This window comes from Thamnophis sirtalis, unplaced genomic scaffold, assembly GCF_051295495.1.
Source record: "Thamnophis sirtalis isolate CommonGarterSnake01/CBP01778 unplaced genomic scaffold, rThaSir2_p1.2 scaffold_8, whole genome shotgun sequence".
Classification (NCBI taxonomy): domain Eukaryota; kingdom Metazoa; phylum Chordata; class Lepidosauria; order Squamata; family Natricidae; genus Thamnophis; species Thamnophis sirtalis.
Genome location: NW_028261388.1, coordinates 63,179,337 through 63,198,987, shown reverse-complemented (window position 1 = coordinate 63,198,987; position 19,651 = coordinate 63,179,337). Strand labels below are relative to the sequence as shown.

At 41.1% G+C, this 19,651-nt stretch overlaps 1 protein-coding gene across 1 annotated transcript in view; it reads right to left on the bottom strand.

The window, feature by feature from the left end:
• CFAP47 (cilia and flagella associated protein 47) overlaps window positions 1-19,651 on the bottom strand; it is a 583,307-nt gene that overhangs the window by 447,130 nt on the left and 116,526 nt on the right. Inside the window, exon 24 of the mRNA XM_087721802.1 lies at window positions 8,579-8,738. Within this exon, the coding sequence (XP_087577928.1) occupies window positions 8,579-8,738 (160 nt within the window). The remainder of the gene's footprint in view (window positions 1-8,578; window positions 8,739-19,651) is intronic.

Here is a 19,651-nt window from a genome sequence, read left to right as displayed (position 1 = left end):
TCTGGCTGTCAATAGCTCTGGTTCAGCCATTATTGGCTGTCTTCTTCTCCCCCTGTAAAGAAGATTTTCCCGGCTCCAGCAAAGTGGATTGCTATCCACTTGCGATCTACGAGAGCCCTTCCTTTCTTGTCCACCCCTACAAGGTGATGTTTGGCTCCGAAGAGCCTCCAAGCAGGCAGAAATCAGCTAGGCTTCACGGAGCCCTGCTAGCCACAGCTGTTCTGCTCCGCCGGCAAACCGGAATCACCAAATTCTTGTTAGCTGTCCTTGTTCATTTGTTTAGTAAACTCATTCCACAGAACAAGCCTTTGCCTCTTACTTTGAAATAATAATTCAATCAATCACATTGGATAATAAACAATTCTTAGGACATAAGTTAGGACATACACAAAGTGTCTGAAAACAAATAGTTTTACGAATCACTCTCTTTGTGTTTTGATGATCTCCATTGCCAAATTTACCGTATATACTCGAGTATAGGCCGACCCGAATATAAGCCGAGGCACCTAATTTTACCACAAAAAACTGGAAAAGTTATTGACTCAAGTATAAGCCTAGGGTGGGAAATGCAGCAGCTACCGATAAATTTCAAAAATAAAAATAGATACCAATAATGCCATTGCCCATTGAATAACATATACAGCCTGCCTGTGCCCATTAAATATACAGTAGCCATTGTAAAAATTTGCTCTGCATAACAAATTATTATCACACAATACCGGTGTATTCAATGAAATACTTCACTCACCTCATGATGCTGATGTCCCGCTGTGATGATGATGTCCCGCCTCCTATGACACACGGCACAGTGATTCCTATCATTGGATCACTGTACCAGAGGAGGTGGGACATCGCTATGTGGCTGCTTGCCATAACAAGGAGGAGGTGGGACATCGTTGCAGAGCGGCAGGAGGGGGAGGAAGGGGAATCGTAAGATAGCCCTGCATTACATTAGAACGTGAGGAGGGGGGATGGTGCGGTGCACGCTGCGCGGCAAACTGACACAGAGGGAGGGGAAACTCAGGGGCGCTGGGCCATTCACGAGCGTCACCCAGCGGCATGGCCCCGCCCCTTTTTCTCCTCCATTTCGGGCAAATTTTTCACTGACTCGAGTATAAGCCGAGGCGGCTTTTTTCAGCTCAAAAAGTGGGCTGAAAAACTAGGCTTATACTTGAGTATATACAGTAACCTAGTGTGGAATAATTTTTTTCTGAAAATAAATCTCATCACATGAAATCTATCATTTAAAGTGAAGTTTTTTGAATGGATTATATGTTTTTATAGAAAGTGTTAATATCTTGTTATTAAATTATCAAATTGCTAAATCATAAAAAAGAAAAATATACTAACAAGCCCACAATTTTCCTAATAAAGTTATCAAAATGAAATATCTCTGTGGTGTGTAAGGGCAAGCGATTTAGTATAACTTTAACAATTCACAAAAAGAGTAATCACTCTAGTAGCAAACCTAGGAACTCAGATGTGTGAATGCCTTTTATTTTTGAAGAAAAACAATATCCCAGATTAAGAAAGTAATCTCGACTTATGAAACAAAAATATTCAAGAAAAAGATGGAAAAGTAAATATGTTAATTTAGGGCTGAAGCAGTTAAAAATGGAATATTTCGGACTTCCTGGGAGGAGCCTGCTGGTGGTGGCAGCAAAAAATCAGCTGCCTCCGAATTCCTGGCTACGTACCTGTTTAGAGGATCTTCCATCTGACGTCTTATCAGGTTTTCTTATCCTTCAGGCAAGAAGGAAAGAAGAAATTGTTTTGCTGGCAAATGCTCTTCGATTTTTGCAGCTTTTGTGCTTGCAGGGAAAGGGGGGCTAGCCCAAGGCAGAACGGCTGTCCGTGCTAGGAACTTCAAACTGCCTTGTGCGGGACAAAGTAGATCTCCCCCACTCAGTTCAAAGTTTTGTTTGATTTAATCTTATCACGAGCTGAATCCGTTTGCGTGGACAATAATTGTTTATCAACATTTTAGCTTCTTTTCTTTTTCTCCTCCGAAAAACTATTTACTTAGAGGTTTTAAAATGGCGCCGAGCAGGCTGGTTTCTCCGGTAATAACGAACACTTTTTGTTAATTCTCACAAGAATTCAAAACAAAAGAGGTTGCTTATCATTTGTTTTGGTTTCACAATAGGCCAGCAGAAGCTTTTTAATTAGTTTCATTTCTACAAGAATTTTACCCCTTCATTAATCTTGCTTATCTGGAAGTTAAATGGTGATGAATCTGCTGAACGGTCTTGTTACAATGTTTACTCACTGAAAGTTTAGCCAAGCCTTAAACTTCAAAATAAAAGGGGAACTCAGCCTCTTTACTTAAAGCTGCATATTCAGGCAATAGAGTTTTATTAACTGCAGGCAGATAAATTTTGAAATGGCTTCAAAACCAAATATTAACTTGAAGTCGTCACCCTCTACTTCCAGGGGCACATCCTCAGTGCCTGGCACAAAGCTGCAGCCTCCGCTTCCTACGCCCCCTGCTGGGGATGTGTTAACGAAAGAATTTTTCCTGAGTAATCTAAGCGAGGCTCTTAATGCACAGACAATTAAAATGGAAGATAAGTTTAGAGATAATAGAGAGGTGGTAAAGCAGGAGAGAAAAGAGGAAATAAAAGAAATGAAAGAAGAAATTAAAAGTGAAATAAAAGGACTTAAACAGGAGCTGTATGAGAAATTTGACGCTAAGGTTGGTAAAATTAGAGACAAAATGCTGAGACTTGTAACTGTATTAACAGAACATATTTCTGGAATGGAAGATACTCTAGAGGTTCTTAATGATGCCAATGCTAACTTGACATTGAAAACAGAGGTGGTGGAACAAAAAGTGGAAAATGCTGAAAAAGAAATTATTATGATACAGTACCAACAAATGGAGTTCGCATTAAGAGTAAGGGGGCTGCGTGAGGAGAAACAGGAGAACCTGAAACAGATCCTATCGGAAGCTTTTGACCGCCTGATGGGAAGACCAGGGACCAACCTAGACCGGCAAATTGACAAAGCTTACCGCGTTAACTCCTGGCTGGCAAAGCAGAAGCAGCTTCCTCGAGACATCGTTGTATATTTTACTACAAGAGAGCTTAGAAATATGGTACTGCAAGCGTCTTATAACACTAAGCTTCAAATTGGCGGTCAAGACCTGGCTGTTTTGAAAGAGATACCACCTCAAATGTTAAGAGCCAGGAGAGACTACGCTTTTTTGGTCGAAGAACTCAGAAATCGTCAGATACAGTATAGATGGGATGCACCATTTGGCATCATATTTACATTTGATAAGCAAAGGTACCGCCTCAACTCTGTATGGAAAGCCCGAGATTTTTATTATAATATATTGAAGGCCGGATACCCTGCACCATCTGGACCTAGAGAAAGACCACAAGAAGGACAGGATAGACAGCAAACTACACAACCACCAGACAAGATGGAGCATCTCTCTTCTCTAGAAGTGCAAGGTGCTATGGAACCAAGACCTAGCCGCATGACTACTAGACGTATGGAGAAACAAGCTAAAAAGCAACAGCATCAACAATCATCGGCCATCGATCAAGGAACTACAATAACAAATCTGGAAGCAGTGGGAGGAGCTAGACCTAAGGTTAAACAGGCCATGCAGGAAGCTCTAAAAATGCTTCAACCAACCAAAGATGACAACTAAGATTTTAACATGGAATGTCAACAGACTGAATTCTCCACAGAAGAGGAAGAAAATATTTCATTATCTCAAACAGTTTAAGAACGATGTAATTTGTTTGCAAGAAACTCATATCAAGTCAACTGATCAAAAATATTTGATCAACTCAAAACTTGGTCAACATTTTGCAGCTTCTGCTATGGAAAAGAAGAATGGTATAGTTGTATACTTAAGAAAAGATATGAAAGCTGAATTAATAGAAGCAGATCCCTTCGGAAGATATATTGCTTTAGACTTAATCTTAGAAGGGAAAAAGACATTACTTTTGGGAATTTGTGCTCCCAATCAACAGCAAGATAGATTCTATAGAAATCTTCATGCTAAATTAGTACAGTGAGACTATAGTTCCTGTATACTATTGGGTGACTGGAATGGAGTGATAGACACTAAGAGAGATAAGAAGATTTCCCGCCTAAATACCAAGATGCGAGCAAAGTTACCCAAACCTTTCTTTGACATTATGGATGATTTTGAATTGAGAGATATTTGGCGAGAAAGAAATGCAGAGGAATATGACTTCACTTTCTTCTCGGACAGGCATCAATCCCTTTCAAGGATTGATTTTATTCTAACCACTAATGATTTGCTTTCTAGGGTCAAGAAAACAAAGATTGCGGCTAGGGTCCTTTCGGACCATAACCCAGTTTGGATGGAGTTGGGAAGGGTAGTGCAGGCAAGAAGGTCTTGGAGATTGAATGAAAACTTATTTAGATATGAAAAGTATATTAATGATTGTAAAAAATTACTATCTGAATATTTTGTTTTGAATATGAATAAGGGTACATCTATGGAATTTGTATGGGATGCAAGCAAAGCGTATATGAGAGGAGTTTTGATGAATATAAATAAAACACATAGAAATAAGCAAGGGTTAAAACGAACAGAACTGGAAGAGGAAATTAAGAGAAAAGAGCTGGAGTTAACAATGAACCCAGACGATACAAAGGTTAAGAAAGCTATTAACATATTAAAATCTCAATTTGACATGTTGATCTCTGACCAGGTAGCTACTAATTTATTATATGCAAAACACAATACTTTTTGTAATGCAAACAAACCTGGCAGATGGTTAGCTTATCAGATTAGGAAAAAAAGGAAAACTCGAAATATATCTAAACTGATTTACAGAGGGAAGGAGGTGTTTCAACAGGAAGAGATTCAAAAGGCTTTCTGGGAATTTTTTACAGAACTGTATAAAGGGGATAAAATTAATGGTTTAGACATAGACAAATATTTAGACAAAGAGAAAATACCTTCAGTTAGAGAAGAGCACAGGCAAAAATTGAATCAACCAATAACCTCGGGGGAAATCCTGCAGGTAATTAAGCAATTAAAGTCAGGGAAAGCACCAGGTACAGATGGCTTGACAGCGGTTTACTATAAAAACTTACAGTTAGAAATGGTAGAACCTCTTAGAGAATTATTTAATATGATTCAAACGGAAGGTAAAGTCCCTCCATCTTGGAAGACAGCGTTTATATCTTTGATACCCAAAGAAGATCAAGATACTACTCAACCCAAAAAATTATAGACCTATTTCATTACTGAATGTAGATTATAAAATTTTTACTAAAATATTAGCAAATAGGTTAATGTTGGTTATTCAACAATTGATACATATGGACCAAACAGGTTTTATACAAGGGAGACAGATGAAAAGTAATGTTAGATTAATTATTAATGCATTAGAATATTTGGGAAAGAACAACCAGATCCCTGCTGCGTTTATATTTTTGGATGCTGAGAAGGTCTTTGATTGAGTTAACTGGCAATTTCTGCTGAAGATATTGCAAAAAATACAGATAGGAGATAATTTTTTACAGTCAATTAAAGCAATATACCAACAGCAAACAGCACAAATCATAGTCAATGGAAGTTTAACAGACTCTTTTCAAATTGGAAAAGGTACAAGACAGGGCTGTCCTTTGTCCCCATTATTGTTTATTATAACTTTGGAAGTATTGTTGAATAAAATACGGGGCTTGGATGGTTTAAAAGGGATCAAGATTAGGCAGCAAGAATATAGAGTCCGCGCTTTTGCGGATGATTTGGTCATAATATTGGAACAACCGCAGGAATCCAGTATGGTTTTAATGAATACGATTAATCAATATGGTCAAGTGTCTGGCTTTAAAATAAATTTAGGAAAAACCAAAATATTAGCTATAAATATGAATATTAAACAAAAGGAAGAATTAGGAGTGATGCTAGGATGTGAGGTAGTTAAAAAAGTCAAATATCTTGGAGTTAACATTTTAACTTCAAATGGGAAATTATATAAGCATAATTATGAACCACTTTGGCATAGCATACAGACAGAGATGAAAAAATGGGAGAAATTGCACTTATCTTTGCTGGGTAGGATAGCGGCAGTGAAAATGAACATTTTACCAAAATTTTTATTTCTTTTCCAGATGTTACCTATACTTAAAAAAGATGTGAACCTTTTAGAATGGCAGAAGGGTATCAACAAATTTGTGTGGGCAGGAAAGAAGCCGAGGGTAAAGATGAAAATAATGCAAGATGTACGTGAGAGAGGAGGATTGAAACTACCTAATTTAAAACTATATTATGATGCAGTGGCATTATCTGTAATTAGTGATTGGACTCATTTAACCAATGATAGAATATTGAATATTGAGGGACACGATCTGGTATTTGGCTGGCATGCTTACCTGTTATTCAACAAAAAATTGGATAAGAATTTTAAAAGTCATATTTTAAGAAATGCTTTATTGCGGGTTTGGAAGAAATACCAATATAAATTAAATGACAAGATACCCATGTGGGCAATTCCTAGACACGCAATTGAAAATATGAATACAGCACAAAAACAGGACAGAATTACTTACAGACAGCTTCTTACCTCGGAAAGGGGGGTATTACAATTAAAATCTTTAGAGGTATTAAAAGAGGAGAAGGTAGTTCAAACATGGTTCCAGTATGGGCAATTACAGGCTAGGTGGAAAATAGATCAAAAAATTGGTTTTATCCAAGTTGAGGATAATCTGTTTAAACAAATAAGAGATCAAAGCTTAATGCATATAAAGAGGATATATAATGTATTAATACAGATGGATTCGGAAACAGAATTAGTTAAAGTGGGAAACACTCCTCCTCCACATGTGCAGTAAGGTGGACAGTTCAAAATCTAGTTATTTTTACTAGGTATATGTACTGACTTTACAGTGGTAGATCATGCAAAATATTTTTTAAAAGAAGGATAAAGTTTATTCCTCAGTTATTTTTACTAGGTATATGTACTGACTTTACAGTGGTAGAGACTAATTTGATTCTGCACCTGATAACTGCAGCAAGACTGTTGGTGGCGCAATAGTGGAAGAAGGAAGACTTGCCTACAATCCAAGAATGGACATTGAAAGTGACAAACTTAGCCGAGATGGCTAAAATATCGGCATATCTTAAAGATCATTCAAATGAGAGATATAAACGAGACTGGAAAAAATGGATTGACTATATACAAAATAAATACGGGACCAAGAAATTCCAGTTAGCCTATGCTTAAGATCAGAAATGATTTTAAACTGTTAAAAGTTAGTTCAGTAAGAAGAAGCTAAGGTCAATGTAGAATGTCATTAATTTCTTTATTTCTTTTTTCTCAATAGATTTTAGACTGTGTTAGTTAAAAATCCATACCGTGTAGGGGTTCTGGGAAGTCGGGGGGGGGGAAGGAGGAGTGGGGTTGGGGGGTGGAGGGAGGGAGGGGCACACAAAAAAATTGTACTTCAATGTCTTAATGATTGACAAATGATGAAATATTTGTGTGGGTTTTTTTTAAGAAATAAAATAAATATTTGACAAAAAATGGAATATTTTGATATCTTAATATAAGTTCTGTAAAATTTCATTGCTTAATTATACTAATTACTATATGAATACATAGTAGTTAATATGTGATACTTCCAGGAATCATTATACAAATATGCATTAAAATCTTCATTCCCATCCGAAATCTATAAAAAGTTCCATTACTAATTAGAAAACAGTTTGCAGCTGTAGCATCTCTATGTATATTGACTATAGTTAAGTTTCATTACTTATTTTGCAGATAAAGTGTCAGTTCTAAAGAATAGACTTTTGTAAGTATCTGTATTACAATATGTATCGTAATAGGTCATTATATTAAACTTAGTGGCTGATGATTCATAACGCATCTTCAGAGAAAATAAAATACATTATACATTTCTAGTGCTAAAATGATTAGACCAATAATGATATTTTTGAATGGTGTAAAGATTTTCATTAAAAACAACAACAGACAACTAAGGTACAAAGGGTACTGCACTGTCACTCTGACAGTCTTCATCTTTAGAAAGAACTTTAATCATTTACTAATTGAAAAGTTAAAAGGCTAAGCTATAATGTATATTATGTAATTGAGCTTTCCATGTTGCTTGAGATGATTTGAGACAAGGCATATCATCCCTGCAATGGTAATTTTCAGTCACATTCCAACTAAATGAAGAGGAGGAAAACTGATTACTTTCTTTGAAACTTTTCAAACAAAAACATCTCTTCTTTCAAACCATTAAATTAACAATAGAACTTATGGGAAATATATCTTTAAGAAGAAAATATTCTATTGCTTATTCAAGCCTAGTGAATGAAGTAAATGTACAAGGAATACTGTATATACTTTATGTATTCTATATAGTATATTATTGTGTGCCCGTATGTATGTGGTATGTATGTATGTATGTACATACGTATATGTGCGTGTTTATTTTAAATGAAATAATGAATTTGTTAAATGTATAAAAATAAGCAAGAAAATATCTATAAAGCATTTCAAATGTAGAATCTTCAATATACAAAATTGATTTAAACATATACAGAGTTGACACGAAAACAAATTCTTACATGGGCAGAAGCATATGGTAACAGCTGTATTTTGCCCCGGATAGAGAATTCCAGTATGTAAACTAAATTTGAAGATACCATCATCTACGGCTTTGCCTGCAGCATCAAGATCAAATCGCCAAGTAAGCTGTTTCGTGGAGATGTTTTTCAAATACAGTTTCTGCAGGAAGAAATGAGGTAAGCCACATGATGTAAGATGTGCTAGTTTATGAATAATTGATGACATCACAAAGGCCTATCATTAAAAGATTTGAGTGCATCCTCCAAATTTCAGGCATATTTTTTTCCAAATTTTATGAGTGTTATTGAAAAATACCAGTTATAATATTGTACAAAATTGTAGTTGGGTGTTCAGATTGCTAATTAAAATGAGTGACATAAAAGTGACAAATGCAAAATATCTTTTCTGCATGAATTTTGAATGAAACCTAATTAAATGTACTGGATCAATCAATCCAGCTGTGCAAACAATTAGTTATTTGATGTGCATGTAATAAATAGAAAAAATTATGCTCAAAATCAAGGTTTTAGAAATCCAAACAAAAGACATTTCAGGCATATTTCAGATGCAAAAGATACTTCAACTTTACTGAAAGAGGACCGATTAGATCACTTTTGAATCAGTAATTCCCAAAGAGAAGGCCTTCCCTATCTCTATGGCAGCTGTAAGAATTGAATGGTTTCAATTCTATTAAAAATGACCACTGTTGGATTTCTCTTAAGATGGCATGTTGAGCAGAGGGGCAATCTGTTTCTCCTGCTGATGAACAGCTGATTTTGCCACCACAATGGGTTCTTTGACAACTGGCTCCTAGATCTAAATGGGCAGCTAAGAACGCCCCAAGAGGATCCTCGAATGACTGTGAATCTTCCTGAGAAGAGGAATCTTGAGGATTGCAATTCCCAGTAGAACCGCTGGAAATCAGGTCTCCATTATTCCTCCCAGCTGTTTGATTTTTTAGCACACGTGAGTTTTAACTGTATGGTTTGAATTTATTTATTTTTTATCCTGATTTTTCTTATGAGTTAACTGACTGGTTGAAGGCCGATTTATTCTAATCCCTTGTTGGATTTTAACATGAATTCTTTAATGTTTTTTCATTGTTTCACTCTGCTATTCTGAATTACTTCTGGCTTCTCTGTATGGAAGTTGATGAAGATTTTGTGGATAGTGAAAGTGACCTGTTTAGATTTTCATTTACATCAGATTTTCAAGCTATTTAGCTATATATACATATACATACATACTAGTATAGATCTATTTCAAGCTATTTAGCTCTCATCAGCTAGCCATACCCTTACTGGGATTAGATCCTGTGCTGAATTGCATCTTAGGCAAACGTCTTAGGAAGCTAACTGCTTCCATCATCCGTCAATCGGCTCATCACAAGAGTCCATCATGACAGAAACCCAATATGATAAGGAGGAGACCTGTGGCATAATGGCTAAGACGTTTGCCTAAGATGCAATTCAGCACAGGATCTAATCCCAGTAAGGGTATGGCTAGCTGATGAGAGCTAAATAGCTTGAAATAGATCTATACTAGTCTCCCTTTATTTATTTATCAGCACAAATAAAACACAAATAGAACAAAGGCAACAGTAAAAATATTGGGTTTCTGTCGTGATGGACTCTTGTGATGAGCCGATTGACGGATGATGGAAGCAGTTAGCTTCCTCCCATAATGGGCTTACCAGGGGTTGTGACACTATATATATATATATATATATATATATATATATATATATATATATATATATATATATATATATATATATATATATATATATATATATATATATATATATATATATATATATATATATATATATATATATATATATATATATATATATATCATATATAATAACCTCATCATCTAAAATATTTGTTTATATATTTTTCTTGTTAAATAAGGATGAGAAAATGTATAACTATTTACAGACCCATTATATAAGGGGAGGAGAATTTATCAGGTTTTTTAAATTTTTCTTTTCAGCATCAAGCCAGGGTGGATTTTATTTTTGGGGGGGGGGTATGTTTGATGTTTGGGTCATTTTTTTATGTACACATTTTTTTTCTTTTGCTATTGTTGTGACTGTTGGATGCATGTTTTTTGTTTTGTTTTTCTGTTTTGTATTTTATTCCTATTGATCAAACGTAGCAACAATAGCATTTAGACTTATATACCACTTTACAGTGCTTTACAGCCCTAAGTGGTTTAGAGAGTCAGCATATTGCCCCCAACAATTTGGGTCCTCATTTTACCCACCTCAGAATGATGGAAGACTGAGTCAACCTTGAGCCTGGTGAGATTTGAACTGCCAAATTGCAGGCAGCTGGCAGGCAGCAGACGTAGCCTGCACTACTGCACTTTTAACCACTGCACTACTGCGGTTCATATATACATATGAAAGAAAGAAAAAAATCTCTTTTTTTCCATCCTTCTTTATTGTGAGCAATATTATACCAAGTTCTCTGTGATTACTTCGTTATAGTATATCTAACTCCCCTGTCTTTGAAAGGAACTGTTTATGTCTAGTTGTGAATTCTTTACAGAACTGTAGTAAAAATGCAAACAATGTACAACTTAAAGATAAAACCCTCTGGGGAAAATTTGTTCTTTAACCTATAAATTCAAATTGAAAACTTTGATAAAAACTTTAATAAAATAACAATAGTTTTAAATCTACCTAAAGAGGATATCCAGACACAAGCAACTGCAGCAAAGTCAAGCTCTCAACTTGATAGATAGGAAGGAAAAGAAACTTCAGGTTTGTGGCAGAAGGCTGAAGGAGATATTTGCTTCTACAGATTTGGAGTTAAGAAAATTGATGAATGATGAACTGAATTTTCTTAAGAAGATTGATAGTGATTGGGGAATGGACTTACTATATCTAACTGGAAAACAATTTCAACTGGACTTTTTAGAGAAAATGGATTGACAACAGAGGTTTGTGATTTAGGGGGGAAAGACACAATTGTTGGGAAAGTTCTCAACCAAAATCTTAAGGAAAAGTTTTATTATTAAGAATCAAACAAAGATATTTTATCTCAAATGGATCAGAGATATGACTGCAGTGATTTATGGTAGATAAGCTATAGAATTTCTACAAGTTAAATATAATAATAGGCCGTTAACAGATGATTGAAGTTTTAATTTTGCTGTTAACTAATTTTCCTTTTACCTTTTTAGTGCACATTTTTCTTTCTTATCTAATATTTTATCTATCCTTGTTTGTTTTTATATTTCTTTCCCCCTCTCCCCTTCTCTCTCTCTGTCAGCCCTTCTTCATTCAAAAATCAGGAAAGAAAACCACAGGACTCCATTGGTAGAAATCAAGTGTACTTTTACTAATTATAAATGAATAGAAGCGAAGCTAAGCTAAGTCTAGTTATTTAGGCGCGAAAGCGAATAATATATTGTATAATTCATTCCCCTCCCCTTGGCATCCCGTGCATAGTCCAATCATAATTCTCCCAAATGTCAGGTGTGAGATAACTTCGAAAGGCATCACCAGGATGGAATGCTGGTCCATTGGCCTTGGTGGGAAACACTCCTCCTCCACATGTGCAGTAAGGTGGACAGTTCAAAATCTAGAATCTTCCTCCAACACAACAATGAGTCCCCTCCCAAATACCATGCTCCCCCTCCCCATTTAAATGGCAGCCGAAGCAGTAGCAAAGCGGAGGCTGACATCCGGCCCTCCTCCAGAAAAAGGCAGTTAGACCTGGAAAACGACAAAGCACAAACAAACAGACGAACAACAAGAAACGTAAAAGGAAAAAAAGGGGAGGGAGAGTGAAAATGTCAGGAAATTGGCCAAACTAGGGCTTGTCAGGATAAGCAGAATAGAACTGGCGGAGGAATTTAGGGGCCCAGACATGGGACTTGTCCACCCATTCAGTATGAGAAGGGGGGAAATGCTTCCAAGCCACCAGGTACTGAATACGATTCCGCTGTCTATGGGAGTCCAAAATTTCGCAAACCTCGAAATGTTGTTCACCATCAATCAACAGCGGGGCGGGTGGTGGAGGGACAGGCGGACGTAAAGACGAAAAGCGAACAGATTTTATGAGGTTAACATGAAAAACAGGATAGACTCGGTTGAGGTGTTTAGGCAGCTGCAGCCGAACGGAAACAGGATTGATGACCTTGACAATAGGAAATGGGCCAACATACTTAGGCCCCAACTTCTTGGACTTCTGGGGAGTCTGAAAAAACTTGGTGGACAGATAAACCTGATCACCCACTTTGTAATCAGACGGCTTAGTCCATTTCTTATCAGCCTGTTTCTTATGTGCGCGATGTGCAGCGTCCAAAGTTTGGAGTGCCAAAGGCGAAACATGCCAAAGGCGATCACTCCACTCAGAGAGAGACGAGACTTGCGGCTGCTCACGAGGAACCTCAGAAATAGGTACAAAATCCTGGCCAGACACCACCTGGAAAGGGGTGAAACCAGTGCTGCTATGCACAGAATTATTATAAGCCACCTCCGCATGTGGCAACAAGTCCACCCAATCATCTTGCTGGTAGTTGATGGAACAACGTAAATACTGCTCCAGAACAGAATTAGTCCTCTCACAAGCCCCATTAGTCTGACGGTGGTGGGTGGAGCTTAAGCCCTGGGCGGAGCCAATCCACTTAAGAAACTCCCTCCAGAACACGGAGGTGAATTGCACACCCCTATCCGAAATGATGCGGTCAGGCACCCCATGTAAACGGTAAATGTGGGAGATGAACATCTTAGCGACAGTCTTAGCAGATGGAATCCTGGAACAAGGGATGAAGTAGACTTGCTTGGAGAACAAGTTGGTAACCACCCAGATAACGGTATGCCCCTGGCTCTCAGGGAGATCGACAATGAAGTCCATAGAGATCTCCTTCCACGGGGCGACAGGGCGAGCTACAATCTGGAGTAAACACTGCGGCTTCCCCGGCGGGCGTTTAGCAGCAGCACAAACAGGACAACTGGCCACATAAAGTTCAATGTCCTTTTTCAAAGAAGGCCACCAAAACTGCCTTTTCACGAGATGCAGCGTCTTCACGAAACCAAAATGCCCCGGCATCCGGGAATCATGAGCCCATTGAAGAACTAGTAGACAAAGAGATGCAGGAACGTAAAGTTTCGCTCCAATCCATGGCAAGTCATCCCTCATGGTACATTCACTTATATGCTGCTGGAACCATTCATCATGAGCGAGGGCGTTCTTGAGATTGGAAAGGAAATCCTGGGACATCTCCACTTTAGAATGTGCCTGATGTCTAGTAACCACTGGAGCAGCGAGGCTTGACGTGGGAATGACCTGCTGGGCCACGCTGAGCTTAGAACAGTTGTACTGAGGAAGCCTGGATAAAGCATCAGCCATGAAGTTCTTCCCACCCGGAATGTATTTCAGGGTGAAATTAAAACGATTGAAATGCTGAGCCCAGCGCATCTGCTTAGGAGAAAGTTTCCTGGGAGTCCTCAAAGCTTCCAAATTCTTATGGTCAGTCCACACCTCGAACGGGTGCTTAGCGCCTTCCAGAAAATGGCGCCATGTGGCCAAAGCCCAACGAACAGCAAATGCCTCTTTCTCCCAGATAGCCCAACGTCTCTCTGTGTCAGTTAGTTTGCGAGAGGTGTATGCGCAGGGTTGCAAGTTACCTTGATCATTGGCCTGAAGCAACACGGCCCCCACCGCCACGTCGCTGGCATCAGCTTGAACCACAAATGGCGCTTCCATGTCCAGGTGCTTGAGGACCGGTTCCTCGGCAAAAAGTCATTTTAACTTCTCAAAGGCAGCTTGACATTCCATGGTCCAATCCAATGGCTTGCTGGGCCTGGGTTTCGGCCCACCTTTAGACTTCAACAGGTTAGTAATGGGAAGAGCTATCTTAGCAAAAGAAGGGATGAACTGGCAATAGAAATTGGCAAATCCCAAACATTTCTGCAACTGCCTGCGTGTACGAGGGGCCTCCCACTCAGTGACTGCTTTGACCTTAGCGGGGTCTATCTCCACACCCGCGTGGGAGATACGATAGCCCAGGTAGTCAACCTTCTCTTGATGGAATTCACATTTGGACAACTTGGCGTAAAGCTCCGCGGCTCGAAGCTTCTTCAGCACAGTACGAACCAGCTTTACGTGTTCCTCACGTGTTTGCGTGTAAATAAGGATATTGTCTAAATATACAATAACTCCTTTGTAAAGATGGTCATGTAACACCTCATTAATCAATTGCATGGAGACCGCAGGCGCCCCTTGCAGGCCAAAGGGCATCACACGGAACTGGAAACAGGCAAGGGGGCAGTTGAAAGCTGTTTTCTACTCGTCCCCCTCTTTAATACGGACTCTCTAGTATGCCTCCCTCAAGTCCAGTTTAGTAAAAATACGGCCCTTGCCAAGTTGGGCCAGCATGTCCTTCATCAGTGGTAATGGGTACAAGTTCTGGGCAGAGATAGCGTTCAAATTTTTAAAATTAACACATAATCTGAGAGAGCCATCTTTCTTTTCTCTGAATAGCACAGGATCTGCTACCTTGGGTCTAGTTGGTTCAATGAAAGCCCTTTCCAAGTTCTTGTCAATGAATCTTCTCATTTCCTCTATCTCCGTTGGAGACATAGAATATATCTGGGGCTTGGGAAGTGTCACTCCAGGCAAAATATCAATGGTGCAATCAGTGGGTCTGTGGGGGGGAAGCTTATCAGATGATTTCTCACTAAATACTCCTCTCAGATCCCAATATTCTTTCGGAATTTTCTCTTCCCCTTCACTTCTGGTGCGGAGGGGGGCTTTTTGATCTGGTGGGGGGGCGACTTCTCCACTTCTCCCTCTTTCATGCCTTGAAGTCTGGCCAAATCTAACTCAACATTTGCTGCGTGTTCATACCAAGCAGTCACCCGGTGGGGAAGGTGTCTGTTAACGCACTGCTGGTAAATTTTTTCATTCAATCCCCCAGTGAACTGATCCAACAAAGCGTCTTCTGACCATCCCCTCATATAGGCTGACAACTGTTGAAACTCCTGAATATAATCTGCCACCGGTCTATTTCCCTGCTTCAGGGCCATAAATTTCACCCTCCCGCGTTTCTCAATCAGCAGGTCATCAAACCTCCTCTTCATTGCAGCCATAAAGTCATTAAAATTCCTCAGGAGAGGGGAATTGCATTGGTGTAGGCCCACCATCCATTCGGCCGCTTTTTTCTCCAATGACAGTAAAACCATCCTCACTTTCATATCATCAGTTTCCAAATCCGGACCATAAATCTCCATATAGTTCCAGACCTGTATGATAAACAACTGTTAAGGGAGGGACTTTTGCCATTTGGCATCGCCTGCCCCCCCCACTCTTTGAGCGGCCCTAGCTGGGGGGGGGGAGGCTGGTTCTGGGTTTCCTTGCTCCCAACCGCCCTCGGCTTCTTCACCCTCCCTTAACCTGTGCATGGAGTACCTTTGCTCAAACTCTTCAGCTTACTCCCTTTCCACTGCTCTTCCACGGCTTTTGCGTTCGGACCAAGCTTCCTCGAGGAGCCTCATGGCGTGGGACAATTTGTAATCCTCTTCCCCAGCGTCGCCCCATTCCGCTGATTTTTTTTCCGGTCTCCTTCTCGTGACTCCTGCATCCAACTCCGCCGACTCTTTTTGTCCCACACCCAAAGTCCATCAGGGACGAACAGTAGGCTCTTCCACCCTAAGACCAGCCAGCCTTTCAGTTAAAGATGGTTCTGCCGCCGCCCCTTCCTCTTGATCACTCACATGCAAAGACATTTTTTTCCTTCTTGTGAGGACACCCCCCTCGGTAGGTTGTAGCGGTAGGTTGTAGCGGGTGGGGTGGAGGTGAGACTTAGCTTAATTGTCAGCCCTTCTTCATTCAAAAATCAGGAAAGAAAACCACAGGACTCCATTGGTAGAAATCAAGTGTACTTTTACTAATTATAAATGAATAGAAGCGAAGCTAAGCTAAGTCTAGTTATTTAGGCACGAAAGCGAATAATATATTGTATAATTCATTCCCCTCCCCTTGGCATCCTGTGCACAGTCCAATCATAATTCTCCCAAATGTCAGGTGTGAGATAACTTCGAAAGGCATGACCAGGATGGAATGCTGGTCCATTGGCCTTGGCGGGAAACACTCCTCCTCCACATGCGCAGTAAGGTGGACAGTTCAAAATCTAGAATCTTCCTCCACCACAAGTTGTAGTAGTTGTAGTTTATTCAATTTGTATGCCGCCCTATTCCCGAGAGACTCAGGGCGGCTAACAACCAAGGAGGGAAGGGGATACAAATAAGAAAAAAAAAGACAAACAAATTAAAATATAACAACAGTCACAACTTCCACTGGGGCCAGGCTTTCATCAGCCCCAGGCCTGCTGGAACAACCAAGTCTTCGTGGCTTTGCGGAAAGCCGGAAGTGAGGTGAGGGTCCGGATCTCAACGGGGAGATCGTTCCAGAGGGCCGGAGTAGCCACAGAGAAGGCCCTCCCCCGGGGAGTTGCCAGTTGACACTGGCTGGCAGATGGAATTCGGAGGAGGCCTAATCTGTGGGATCTGGTAGGTCTTAGGGAGGTAATCGGCAGGAGGCGGTTTCTCAAGTACCCAGGTCCGATACCATGAAGGGCTTTAAAAGTAACGACTAGCACCTTGAAGCGTGTCCAGAGCCCAATGGACAGCCAGTGCAGCTCGCGGAGGACAGGTGTAACGTGGGTGTACCGAGGTGCACCCACAATTGCTCACGCAGCTGCATTCTGGGCAAGCTGATGTCTCCAGATACTCTTCAAGGGCAGCCCCATGTAGAGCGCGTTACAGTAGTCCAGTCTTGAGGTCACAAGGGCGTGAGTGACTATTCGAAGGGCCTCCCGGTCCAAGTAGGGTCGCAATTGGTGCACCAGGCGAACCTGGGCAAATGCCCCCACTGGTCACAGCCGACTGATGATGTTCTAAAGTCAGCTGTGAGTCCAGGAGGACTCCCAAATTGCGAATCTTTTCTGAGGGGCGTATAATTTCACCCCCCAGGCTGAGAGATGGTGTAAATGGCCAATCTTTGGGAGGGAGCATCAATAGCCACTCGGTCTTGTTGGGATTGCTTGTTCATTCCCATCCAGACCCTGACAGCCTCCAGGCACTGACACATCTCTTCAACCGCTTCACTGAGTTGGCACGGGGCGGACAGATACAGCTTTGTATCGTCCACATATTGGTGGTATTTTATCCAGTGCCGCCGTATGATCTCACCCAGCGGCTTCATGTAGATATTAAATAGGAGGGGGGACAGGACCGAACCCTGTGGCACCCCATAGTTGAGGGGCCTAGGGGTCGATCTCTGCCCTCCGACCAACACCGACTGCAACCTGTCCGAGAGGTAGGAGGAGAACCACCAAAGAACGGTGCCTCCCACTCCCACCTCCCGCAACCACCGCAGAAGGATACCATGGCCGATGGTATCAAAGGCCGCTGAAAGGTCAAGGAGCACTAGGATAGAGGCATGGCCCCTATCCCTAGCTCTCCAGAGATCATCGATCAGCACGACCAAAGCAGTTTCTGTGCTGTAGCCAGGCCTGAATCCAGACTGAAAGGAATCCAGATAATCGGTTTCATCCAAGGACCGCTGGAGTTGAAAGGCCACCACTTTCTCAACAACCTTCCCTACAAAGGGGAGGTTGGACACTGGATGGTAGTTACTCAAGATGGCTGGATTCAAGGACAGCTTCTTCAGGAGGGGTCTCACCACCGCAGCCTTTAGAAGGAGTGGGAAGGATCCCTCCCGGAAAGAGGTGTTAACAATCGTCTGGATCCAGCCATGTGTCACCTCCCTGCTGTTCACAACCAGCCAGGAGGGGCACGGATTCAGAAGTGGAGGCACTCACCGCTCCCATAGCCTTGTCCACTTCCTCAGACGTGACAAGTTGAAACTCAATCCATAAATTCCGCTCAAGACCTTCCCCCGGTACCTCGGCTGGTACCGTGCAATTGGAGTCCAGGTCTGTCCGAATCCGAGCGACTTTATCCACTAGAAACTGAACGAACTCCTCAGCTCTACCTTGTAAAGGGTCATCCGCATCCCTCCCTTTCAAGAGGGAGCGGGTTATTCTAAACAAGGCGGCTGGGCCCGATTCAGCGGACGCAATAAGACAGGCAAAATGCGCACATTTCGCTGCTCATATTGCCACAAGATAGGCTCTGACATAGCCTCTCATCAGTGCTCGGTCTGACTCAGAGTTACTGGCCCTCCAGTGGCGCTCTAGACGTCTCTTTTGGTGCTTCATCTCCCGGAGTTCCTCAGTAAACCAAGGGGCCCTCCTGGATCCGCTACCTCGGAGAGGCCGTAAAGGCGCAATCCGGTTTAGAGCCCCCGACGCCGCTATATTCCAAGCAGCAACCAAGGCCTCCACCGGACTGTGGACGAGAGCGTCAGGTATTACACCAAGCGCCGTCTGAAATCCCATAGGGTCCATCAGGCGCCTGGGGTGGAACCACCTAATCGGTTCCTCCTCCCTACAGTGGGGGATTGGTTTCCGAAATTTTTCTGTAAAAATAGGACAAGCTGAATACATTGACATATAGCAGAAATACACCAAGGGGCGGAGGAGTGGGATAGAAGAAAGAGGGGTAGAGAGGGCGGGAGAGAGGATGGGAGGGAGGGTGAGAAGGAAGGGAGGGAGTGGACTGGGAGAGAGGAGTGGTAGAGGGGGAGGGGAAGTAGGGTAGAGGGGAATGATGGAGGGAAGATAGTAAGTTGGAGGGGGGCAGAAGAAAGAGGTGTATGGAGAGTGGAAGAGGTATATTGGGCTTCTATTGGAGTTTGAGTTTGAGTTTCATTTTATTTATATTTCTGGGGGTATTGTTGATGAGGAATTGCTGTGATTATTGTTTAATGTTGTATGGCCCCGGTTATGCACAGTATATATGTGACTGTACGAAAATGAAAAATAAAAACATTTAATGTGAGAGCGTCAGGTATTACACCAAGTGCCGTCTGAAATCCCATATGGTCCATCAGGCGCCTGGGGTGGAACCACCTAATCGGTTCCTCCTCCCTACAGTGGGGGATTGGTTTCCGAAAGACAAGCCTCAGTAGGAAGTGATCAGACCATGA